General features: G+C 34.5%; 3 protein-coding genes across 3 annotated transcripts in view; 2 read left to right on the forward strand and 1 right to left on the reverse strand.

The window, feature by feature from the left end:
• Positions 1 to 12,127, forward strand: part of LOC113403119 (dystrobrevin beta) — a 170,224-nt gene that overhangs the window by 141,681 nt on the left and 16,416 nt on the right. The gene's annotated exons all lie outside the window — the stretch shown is intronic.
• Positions 65 to 12,009, forward strand: LOC113403113 (uncharacterized). Its single transcript, XM_064219024.1, has 16 exons — positions 65 to 391; positions 3,386 to 3,600; positions 3,950 to 4,124; positions 4,537 to 4,680; positions 5,350 to 5,495; positions 6,175 to 6,265; positions 6,487 to 6,650; positions 7,496 to 7,647; positions 7,884 to 7,972; positions 8,071 to 8,146; positions 8,224 to 8,353; positions 8,557 to 9,548; positions 9,985 to 10,010; positions 10,077 to 10,150; positions 10,763 to 10,865; positions 11,109 to 12,009. Exons 2-16 carry the CDS (start codon positions 3,427 to 3,429, stop codon positions 11,315 to 11,317), a joined length of 2,745 nt encoding a protein of 914 aa, XP_064075094.1. The 5' UTR covers positions 65 to 391; positions 3,386 to 3,426; the 3' UTR covers positions 11,318 to 12,009.
• Positions 975 to 3,014, reverse strand: LOC113403144 (protein SREK1IP1-like). The gene is made up of 3 exons (XM_026643605.2): positions 2,797 to 3,014; positions 1,977 to 2,149; positions 975 to 1,199 (listed from the first exon to the last, which is right to left on the reverse strand). Exons 1-3 carry the CDS (start codon positions 2,908 to 2,910, stop codon positions 1,070 to 1,072), a joined length of 417 nt encoding a protein of 138 aa, XP_026499390.1. The 5' UTR covers positions 2,911 to 3,014; the 3' UTR covers positions 975 to 1,069.

The raw sequence follows: 12,127 nt of genomic DNA on the forward strand, positions 1-12,127 counted from the left end.
CATAAAAGATTCAAGACGCGCTGTCTAGCAAGAATTCAAATTGTTAAGCTGGGTGCGTTCATTCTAATCATGCTGGGCCTGTGAGTTGTGACTGATGTTTGCAACAAAACAATCGATCGAGCTTTCACGAGCTACACATACCGGCCGCTAGATGGAACTCTAGTCTGTGAACTTTTGACGTGAACTTGACTAAAACTTTTTAACAACTTAACCAAAATAATTGAGCTTTTCATAGTTTTTAAAGTGTATTACTCAAATAAAAATATTTTTAATATAGTTGAATGTTAATTAAACAGTTTAATTTTATTTTCATTATTCCCACGCGTCAAAGTGCCTCTGTGAAATTTGTGTACATACTTTCTACATAATTTAAGGAATTCGAGTGATTCAGGTAAGAAATATTTGTCATATAGACTTGTTCTATTTATTATCTGACGAGGTTTCGTAGTTTTTTAAATTACTTTACTTGCAAAATGTATACAAAACATTTTAACCACGTACTTTCTATTTACGTTACGTAGTGCTGGGTTAACAAATTGTTATTCACACTTTAAATTTTAAAACATATGTATGTCATTTATGATAATATAAACATATTAAATGATCTCCCGTGTCATTAATACAAAATTAAAAGCTGAATTTTGCAACTACATTAATCAATATTAAATTTTCTTAAACAAATTACTAGTAGAAAACAATTGAATATAGTTATTTAAGCTAGAATCACTAGTTAGTTAATAGAATTTATAAATTATTAACATTTAAACCACACTTATTTATTAATAAATGCTTTGAAGTTTGAGACTTTTGACTGGGTTAACTTTAAAAAAAAAAAAAAAACACCTGTAATCATTCTGGTATAAGCTTAATGGAAAAATACTAAACTTTTTTAGTAAACAAGATATTTATATGTATTTCTAGGTATTAAGTGATGCTATTTGATAATTTACTATGGGATGAAAAATAAAACACAATTGAAAAAATACAGATCAATTTATTCAAAGGCAATTCATTATTGAACACTTAAAACATATTGCTAAAACGTTGAAATCCTATTTTCATAGTCTAATCACTTTTTACTTTTTTTATGTGATTTTTTAGACTTTTTTGTTTTCTTCTTGTGTTTCCTCTTTTTTTTATCCGAATCACTGCTCTCTGAGGACGACGAGCTGCTACTTGATGAGGAAGTACTTGATGATCTATAAGAAAAAAAACTTTATTGTATACTAATACAATTCCAAAATTAAATTATCAACCTGCAGTACATCATTTAAGCGTTGGATATTTAGCAATTTGAACGTGTGCCAAGGCGACTTTATAGATATAACAGTCTGTTCTGGCAACTTTAGTATAGAAACTTAAATATATTAATTAAATAGTAGGTAGTGCATGTTTAGAAAATGTCTGAGTATCAACTCACAACAATAGTTAATTTTATATGGGGAGCAGGGCAAGCAGGAGGCAACTTAGCATATGCGTTAGGGTTATAAATGATATCTATTCTAAATTCCATCCAATTCTATTCAGTTGGCTGAAAGATTAAATAAGATCCATCAACCCTTTATACTTATATAGAAAATGTTGTGTACAGTATCCCTACATAAATGATTGTAAACATTAGTAATTGTTGCTAGGATTGTGTATTGAAAAAAAGAACAAAAAGTAGCAGACTGATAATGTCGCACTGCTGGGCTAAGATTGTGTATCCCTTTGAGGAGAAAGTTTGAAGCTTATTCCAGCACCCTTCTCTAATGCGGTTTGGTGAATAAACGTGGGAGAATTTTATTGAAATTAGACATATACAGGTTGTTTTCCCTCACCACCAAGCACATGATGAACTATAAACACAAATTAAGCACATGTAATTAGTGATGAATGAATTGAACTCAGTCATTGGTTCATGCACACATATTAACTTTTTTTATTCGGTGACCTTACATGTGCGGCAAGGGTTAAGGATACAAAACAAATGATACCTAGATCTCTTCCTTTTTTTACTCTTCTTTTTTTCTTTTGTCTTCTGTAACTTTTCTTGCAACTTCTGTCTTAATTCCGCTTCTCTTAATGTTTGCAGAGGAGTAGCGTACTCTTCCTCACTGTCGCTACTCGTACTACTTACATCTAAGACAATTTCTTTATTGGGATCCACCTGTGATACAAGTCATGTTAAATTACTTAATTATATCTTATATTAAACAAAAAAATACTTTGTTTGGAATATTGCTACCCAATATAATAAATAAAATAAAAAGATTAATACGACCCCATTGTTACGATGCAAAAGTCTGCCACAGGGCCTTAGCATTCAATTTAGCCTTTTTTCATCACATATTATAAAAGGTAATAAATGTTACGCAAGCCAGATATCTCAACTTCAGACTCAATTATAATATTAACATGTCAATCTTGCACATAGGATAACTATGATCGTGTAACATAGTATACCTAGTATTTGCATAAAATAATATAAGGTATTGAATTAAAAACTTTTAATACTTTTGCATAAATATGAATTAAAATGTTAAAAAAAAATATTTAATGTTACGTACGTAACATTACTTAAAAATGATTGTATAGTATTTTTTAATATTCTTAATCGGTTTATATTATTTTATTTGTATAAAAACTCTGTTAATTATTAAACACAAATTATAACGTATAATGATGATTTCGACAAAAATAATAATAAGTTAAAACGTCCATCGCATCTGTTATAAGTTTAAAATCGTATAGCATAAATTTATGATAAATAACAACTTCTAAAGTTTACCAACAACTTTGTTTGTAAATACTTACTTTGATAAAGTTTCTGCATTGAAACGTTAAGTGTCCTGCATAACCGCACTTCTTGCACGCTGCTCTAGAACTATCTTTGCCTATTTTACTTACTAAATCTGTATAATTGGACATTATGTATTAATATAATTATAGTGAAGTCACAAAAAAAGTGTAATTCAACCGCAAACAAGTACGAGTTGACCACTACTCACTAGGCTTTTTGACGTTTGCTAATTGCTGTCAAGTTGATGACGCGTCTGTCAATGTTAGATTACGGAAACGTTCAGTTGAATGCATTTAAATATTTGATTAATATAATATAATATATGTAAAAGTTTGTTAATTTTAAATCAAATTAAATATTTTAAAATATATTGAATAAAAACCTTTAATATAATAAAATAATTATGAGCTATATGTTAACCTAGAACAGTAATTTCTTATTGTTTTATTAGTATTATTGTTGTTTTACTTTTTGAAATAAATTTTATTATTGTAAACAAAAATATCAATTATTTTATCTCAAATATAGCAATTTTTAATTTATATTTAAAATTAATATAATTTTGTTTTGTACCAATAATTTATCGAAATTTGTTCTTAACAGTAATGCAAGATTTATCAAGATAATAGAAGACATGTTAGAAAATGGCAGAGTTTTTACCCCTATGCGACGTTTTGTTCAACGTGATATCCCTAGCCGGATACTTTTGCGACGTCGTGTTCGACCTAGTGATGGGCTATGCACTACTAGAACGAGGATATAAATGTACCTTTGCAGCAACTATATCGATAGTTGTCACCTCTCTATTAATATCACAGGTATGTGTACAAGAGTTAAAAAAAATCTGTTCGATTTTTCTTTAAAGTTTAAAGCATTGTTTACTTAATAAAATGTAGTATGTAGAAATATGATAAAATATCATCTATAACATATACTTAAACAATTACTCGGCTGAATTAAAAAATGTACTTACCTAGCTTAAAAATATCGCGCGTTTAAGAATTCAGATAAAATAACAGAGACCTCATTATTAAAAACCATCCAAACATTAAGATGTTTCTAAGAAATAAATCACACATACATACCTAAACAGATAACCGCCTGAAAAACAAAATCATCTTTGCTGTATCGTCAAGAAAAAATAATGAATACCATCTCTATTTTTAGGTTCTATCTCTCCGGTGGTACCTTCACGTATGGTGGGCAAGTGAAGGCCGGAAAGACCGGCCACCCTGGCTGCCAATTGTCCTGCATTGCTTACAAATGGGTGTGCTGTGGCGATACGCGCGACTACTCGTGCCAGTAGAATTAAGAAGTGTCAAACATCAAGTTCGCGACCTTTGTAAGTATTATCTATACAAATGGCTTATGGATACATCGTGAGCGTTAAATAGGGCTAGCTATGTTTTTTGTTTAGCTAGAATTAGCTAGAATTTTTTAGTCGAATGGCTTTGCGCAAGCACCAGTTATTCTACCAGCAAACAGCAAAAAAATAATATATTTTTGTATTCTGGTCCCAATTGTGAACCAATAATTACAGGCACATGATTAGAGGAGCGTCGACGAGTGCGATTGTGACCTTATCTACCCGTTAAGTGGTCTAGCAATGGTTTCGGCAAACGGCTTGTCTGCCTTCCTATCAAAGTGGTTTTTAAACACTTTAAAATTGTACCTATAAATTTTCACCCGAAACCACAAGAGTACCGAGTGTCACAGGACCATTGCCAGATTTAAAGAAATATAGTCATTTTTAGGTATGTTACGTCTAGTCCATGCGTTTTGCGAGGCGGCGCCGATGTTGCTATTGCAACTCCACATATTGCTTAAAGATGCAGACTTGCAGTCAACCAACGAGTTGGTTGGAATCACTCCTGAGCCAACAGTTGATGAGCCATCAGGTAGGCTTGCAGGTTTGTAACTTAGATCATAGTAATATCTTATAACTTGATTATTTGTTTGACTATATTATAAAAAAAAGTTTGTTTGAATGATTGCCCTTTAATCATGTAGAAAAATCAATGTTTTATATTATTAATTCACAAAAAAATATTTCAATTTTCAATATCTATCGGGTAGATTAACTCGTATGTATTAAGGAGTCGATATTAAATTTATTCCCCTACGCAAATGCGAAGTGAACCAGGGCCGGACCGTAAGTTTAGGGGGCCCTGGGCTAAAACTACTTACCTAAGACATATCAGAACGTAGACTTGAATTAAATTAATTGAATGGGTTTGATTAATTGCAAGACTCGCAGGGCTGCAAACCATACGATATGTTTAATTTAATCAAGTTATGGATTCTTTCGCATTATGGTCTATTTTTTACTTTGACTTGACTTAGCTGGGGCCCCCTTGAATCCACGGGGCCCTGGACTGAAGCCCAAAAAGCCATATGGTAGATCCGACCCTGATTATAACACAAATTTAATATTATCTACCATTAGTATTATGTATTTTCAATTCAACTCGATTGAATTATCACAAAATACTAAGTACGTAACGTTCACTTGTTAAAACCTATTCAAGCTTTTTAACATTCGATTAAAATATTCCACTTGTCTGCAGCGAATAAGGCATTCGCGGAACTTAACGTGATATCCGCTTCGCTTTCGCTGTTCTCCGTGTGCTGGGCGCTGGCCAGCTTCAGCAAGAACGTGCGCTTGCAGAACGTGCACCGCCTCGTACTCACCTGGCTTGGAGTTATCTTTCAAGTAAGAAAAAAAATCTCTGTTGACGAAATATCTAGCTGAAGTTCCTAAAGAGTTAAGGTTCTTTTTGAGACTCAAGTTTTTCGTATGTAATGTTTATAAAGCTAAAATGTTTCAAGTTTGTCTTGCGTACTGAATCGCAAATGCTGTAACTATTGAGTCTCTTGCTGATTCTTCTCACCCTCTCAGTAGAATCTACATTCAAACCTATAGTAGCTCTAATTTTAACACGGTTCCTTAAAATGATCGCTCAAAAGTGCTTGTAAAAGCCTACTTGAATAAAGTATATTTTGAATAAATTTAAATTTGTAGTTTATCATCATTTGGCGCGAATACAATAGAATAGAAATTCAATTAAAGATAATTCGAATGAGTTATTTGACGTAAAAACCGTTATTCTTCGTTTACATGTACTGAATTGCAAGTAATTTTATAATTTACTTTAATATTTCATCACCATTCACAATTAACTTCTAATAAAAACTTCGTTATACTGAATTGTCTTTGGTTGACTAATCGCGACAATTCTAATCTACTTTACTTTACTTTATACTTTTTTGTTCACCACACAGAGAAAATAAATACAACATAGATCCCTTAATAAATGACGCGTACAATTTTGGCGAATCTAAAATTTGTTAAGGATTAATGGTTGGATACCTTCATCATTTCTTTTTTTCAGTTTTTATGGCGTTTGGGAACTGTATCGGCTCGGATATGTGCTCTCAGCGTTTACGCTCTAGTCTATGAATATTGGGTGTTTTTAGTTATAGGTAAGTCCCCTTAACCTAACAAAAATCTTGATTTATTAAAAAATCCAACTTGCTTGTTAAAAAAGTCGTATCATATTGGTGGTGGGGAAAAATATGTGTATGTATTAATATATATATGTATTAAAGTGGATGTATTAATGAGCTACTGGTTAACAACCTATTCCGACTTAGTCGATACCGAACCTTAAACAGCAGTGATCTTACAAAATTACTCTCATCAGGTCTCCACTGGGTATCAATGTTCTTGTGGCTGATATCTCCAAAGAACGTGTTCCACGGCGAACGTATAAGTCGTCCGCGTAAAGCGTACCTCTCAGCTCTAATCGCCTTCGTGTACGTGTTCGCATATATCAACCTGCAGGAACACAATCATAGACAGAAAATGGTAAGAAAACTATTTACACACAGACACACAGACTTTTCAATACATACAGATTCGTCTTGTAACTAAGAGATGAGCATGAACGTAAAGGGTTGGAGAGGGAGAGGGACGGAATAAGACAGCTTAGATAGAGTGTGTGATATGGATGTGAAAGATCAGATGACGAATAGTAAAGGAGAATGGGAGGGAGAAGACATGCTGTGCTGACCCCAAATAGTTTGGGACATTGGCAGAGAAAAGAAGAAGAAACAAACAAACGATTCTTCTCACAATATAGATGTTCTTAATAATATCTGAGGTCGGTTTAATCTTTGCTAGTTCAGTGTTAATATAAAAATCTTAGTCTCCTTAATTTTATATGTTTTTTTTTTTTTGCTTAATTGATTGATGGTTCGACATACTGGAATGACTTTATGCTCATTCGAATTTGCTATTATAGCGGATTATGACAGTATTATAATATGTCATCGTATTTAAATTTAGATTAATGTTAAAATGTTTACTATATGGGTGTTCCACAAGGTACAATACTCAGTCAAATTTTCTTACTTTGATTTATTTCTCCTCGATAATGTGTATGAATACTTTATGTCTAAACTATGCTGGAAATAATCTAAATTTCTTGTCAATTCAAATTACAAGTAATATAAAATTCCGACGTTGAATTTTACGTAACTTTGATTTTAGTATTTCAAACTTCACCAGCTATACTATTGAACGTTTCCAAAAATCGTAAAATTCGTGCTCTTTGATTAGATCCAGTGAGATCTAAATAAAATATAAATTAATATTCTCAGCCGACTCCGGGTAAGCTAGTCCTCCGTAACTAAATAGGTCTTTTTGACCAGGTGGTGTTCTACTGCGTTATGTGCGTGGAGAACTGCGTGCTGGTGACGGCTTGGTGGTGGTCGTGGCGAGGTGCGCTGCGTCCCGCCGCCGCCGCAGCCGGAGCCGCCGCCGCCGCCGTAGCCGGCCTCGCCTTCATGATGCTCTACTACAGGTAATGCCGACGACTAATTTAAAATGCTATTTACCTAATATGTAATTATTTCGCATCGAGCAAGCCAATGAAAATCAACTTCCTAGAAACAGAACAATATTAAAATCTACTAAAAATATTGATAGATCCTATAATGACCAAAGTATTGAGAAAGAAAACAGATGTACGACGTACATAGATGTAGTTCGATATCGTACAAGCAAACCTTTTTTTAAAAGTATAATTATTTTTTGTAGATATTTTCACGTACGGAGACTTGGCTACATGCTAGGGGAGCACCAACAGGGAACGAATAGTACAAATGCTTCATCGCAAAACAAAAACGGTATGTAACATATCAGATGACACTCAAAGATTTTAATAAGTTCCATTTTCAAAAATTAAACCTTTTTAAAATAATTTGACGTTTTTTTTTTGTTTTAGGTAAACCCAGCCAGGCGGACAATGCTGCTATACCGGGTGTATTTAATTGTAGGTTCTCTAACCCAGTGAATAATAGGTAAGAATCGATTTGTCGTCGTAAATTATCGGGGATGTAAGGAGGATTGCGTTTTGATAACGGAGTATGCGTTACAGTGCAGCGGGGTGCCGCAAGAAGAAGAAACCGACGTCCTTCGTGCCGCCCCCCGCCGCGCCCCCTACTGCACCCCCCGCGGCGCCCCCCGCAGCCTTCTGGCGTCGACCGCTGCCTGCACATCACCATCACGTGAGATATTCGTTTTACTATATGAGAGCTTCATCGGGTCCGGCAATTGTTGTCCTTGAGTAACAGTCAAATTGTCTTAAAATATGAAAAATTCCAGCTCAGCCTTGAAAAGAATAGAATTTAAAAAAAATATCACTTGATTTATAAAACTTTAGGTTGTGACTTCCGATTTACGTTATACTAAATAAAAGTATACTTTTTAGGGTGGTTCATCAGAAAATGAAGGTTCGAGTGTAGGATCCCGTGTGAACATACAGCAAAAACTTCAAGAAAAGAAACAAAAGCAACTTGCCGAACTCAGGGTTATCGAAGAGGAAATAAAACAAGGGAAATTAGCCAAAACTACCCCTGTGGCCGCTGAAGAAATATACAGTAGTTTACAGAGACAGCCAATACCCAGGGCTAAAACGCACGCAGAACCACCCGCATGGCCCAGTATAGAAATGACACATTCCTACCAAAACTACCCCGTCTTACCCCACACGTGCAACCTTTACCCAACATACACGGAAATAAAACCAGAATACAACGTCCCGAACTTCCAAAACAACGAAAATACTAATGCTGATATAAAAATTCGCGTCCAAAGCATGTACAACCAAGATTCCAGAACATTCTACGAAAATCCTTCGAATCTTCGCAGCGAAGTAAACAGAGCTCCATTGAGATCTCCAAATTATTTAGCAATCAGCGAAAATAGGAAATACGATTCAAACGTTTGTCGGAGCCCCAGAAATGTTCTGAACAGTAGCCCAAGAACCTATCTACCGGATGTGAGCACGAATAATTACGAAACTACAGCTCAGAATAATACCAGACTACAAGCACAGAATCCTTCAAACATATATTCAGACGACAGACAAAACATTGCCGATTTTGCGGCATATTGCGAAGATAACGGCCAAAGTGTGTACAGAAAATTTGGTGAAAATAAAGAGGAATATGTATCAGCCTTACAGAGTTTGGCAAACGTTCAGGGTATGGAGAACATAAGGGGTATTTACAATGAGGTGGGAAGTTGTAACCAGTACAATCAAAACTGTGATAGGATGTTCCCTTATCCGGGTTTGGGGGGTAAGAAGATGGAACAGCTAAGAAAGATGCAGCGGTGCAGGACGCCGGAGATATTACTGGCGCCGCATTACTTAGAGGGCTGTACTAGACAAGTATGCTGCAATTGGGGTGGACCATATTCGTAAGTTACTCCCGATATTTGTTTTTCTATTCAGCATTTTATGAATTAATCTTATTGATCTTATTATAAAACACAAGAAGACAAACAATCTAAAGTTAGTCTTGCTTAATTTTATGGAGGATATATCAATTTATTTGTTTCTTATTCCTGTTAAGATTAATGGTAAAGAGTATCTCGTAATTTTTTCGGTTTCTGGTAATATCTACTCGCCGGACAATCTTTTACATTTATTTATTGAATATTAATATTTTGTGATAAAAAATGTTAGTTAGAAGGTTTTTTCAAAAAGGTGTGATTTTAATTTTAGGACTAAGGTTTTTAGATAAAAAGTAGGTCGGAACTATCGGTCGATAATAGTTCAACGAAATCGATTATATCTGTTATTTATTTGTTAACTCACCCATACTAATCCGAGCATGTGCCTGTGTCGCCGCAGCAACCGCAAGAAGGAGGAGAGCGCGCTGGGCGCGGGCGGCGCGGGCGGCGCGGGGAGCGCGGGGAGCGCGGGCGGCGCGGCGGGCGGCGGCGCGCCCAGCAGCGGCTCGGAGTCGGGCGAGCGCGCGCGCGACACGCCGCGCCCGCCCAGCGACATCGACAGCCAGGTCGGCGGCGACTCCTATTCTCGAAAGTTCCATTAGTGCGCACCCGACACCCCCTCCCTCGGCAGTTATTCCGTTCCGTTCCATCAATATATTTTTGTGTTCCGGGTGTATGACATGTACCATGTGCAACTAGAACGAGGTAAAACATCTTGAATCCCTGATTGGTAGCGCTTTGATAAGAAGCGGCGGCTTTTTATTTTAGTCTAGCTACCCGTCCCGGCTTCGCACGTTTGGAATGTCTACATAGAACATTTTTTTCATAAGTAATTGAAGCCTTTACCTTATTATTATTGTAGGCTTTACCTGCGCGTAATTTATAAAACTTTACGTATTGCACCTGTTTCTGTGCTATACGCAGTACTTTACCCTCTCAAGAGGTGAATTAACTATCTCCATGCCAAATTTCATGTAAATCGGTTGACCGGTTTAAACGTGAAGAGGCAACAGACAGAATTACTTCGTAACTAAAATTTCTGGGTGCACTAAACATATGCATCTAAATGTCCTATCATCCGAATTCACTAAAAAATATCGACAATAATATTTTATTAAATCTTTAATATTTTGTTTTTAACGTCTGGCACTTACATAAATATTATGTTTAATCTTCAGATATCTTTGCCGCGTTCGTACACGCTCCCGCGCGAATTCCGGTACTGGAGGCGGAGACCGCGACTGCGGGACGCGCACGTTCCTAGCAATAATAGCAGTGACGGTAATATATCTTTAATTATTCTAATATATCCACCTATGTATTAATTTCAGTTTTCAACAATCATAATATGTAACTTAACCAAATTTAATAGTGAATAATAATAGTTTTTTGGTTAAAAAATAATAATAAAAAAACACGAATTAAAAAGATAAAAAGTCAGCATCCTTAAAAAAATTCAAAATGTATTAGCATAAAGAATCTTAAAATTCACATAAAATTAATATCTCAATTCATATTATCCAGGTGACGTTGACAGCGCTGATAATGACAGCGATAATCGTTCCAACTGTTCAGCGTCCTCGCAAATACAGCCCCCGACGTACGGCGATGGGTTCCAGTACCGACCGGACATGAGACAGGACGAACGGTACAATGAAAACGTATACGCCTGCCCCGACAGAAGAAGGCGAGGCTTCAGGAAGCAGGGCCCTAAGCCTGAGACTAAACTATGATAGAGAAAAAAAATATATTGGCGCCAATTATAATGATTTTTTATCTGTATCATATAGAAAATATTTAACCACCGTGAAAATGCATTTATGATTCAAGTTGTTTAAATTAAACTCAAACATTTCTGAACAAATGGAAATTATTAATATTTTCAAATACGAGTAAATATAAGCCGTGTAAATTAAATGTAAACTGATCTTTAATAATAATCAATTAATTATTATCAATAAAAGTTATGGCAAAATTTTATTATTTTGCATTAATATTTATATAAGATTTATTTAGGTCTAATAATTTTATCCTAATACTAACAAACTTGGACTGTTTTTATATAATGTAAAGATTATTAGAAACACTCAAATAAAATTTAGTTTTAACGGGAAGAGATTCTCAAATGTACAATTCTGTTTTAAATTAAATATAGTATAGTATGATTAAAACTGAAGTCATTTAGGTGTTAATTTTATATGTCTATATTAACTTAAACATAAAATTGTACTTACTAATATTTTAATATAATTTTAGCCTTAGTTAAAATATTCTAGATTCATTTTTAATGGGAATCAGTTTACTCTCTAAAGTTTACTAAATAAAACTAATGAGTATTAAAACGGTAACATTGTACGTACTATTGTATGATACTTGTATATTTATGTACCTATATATGTAGAGAGAAGATGAAAAGACAGAAACATTAAACAAGACATTTCAAACATTTATTTGATTTATTATCTATATTCAAATTGCAATGAAATTCTCCCAGAACCAATTCCTTCCATACAGATACCGGGGAACAGGTAAAATATAGTTTA

This window comes from Vanessa tameamea, chromosome 25, assembly GCF_037043105.1.
Source record: "Vanessa tameamea isolate UH-Manoa-2023 chromosome 25, ilVanTame1 primary haplotype, whole genome shotgun sequence".
Classification (NCBI taxonomy): domain Eukaryota; kingdom Metazoa; phylum Arthropoda; class Insecta; order Lepidoptera; family Nymphalidae; genus Vanessa; species Vanessa tameamea.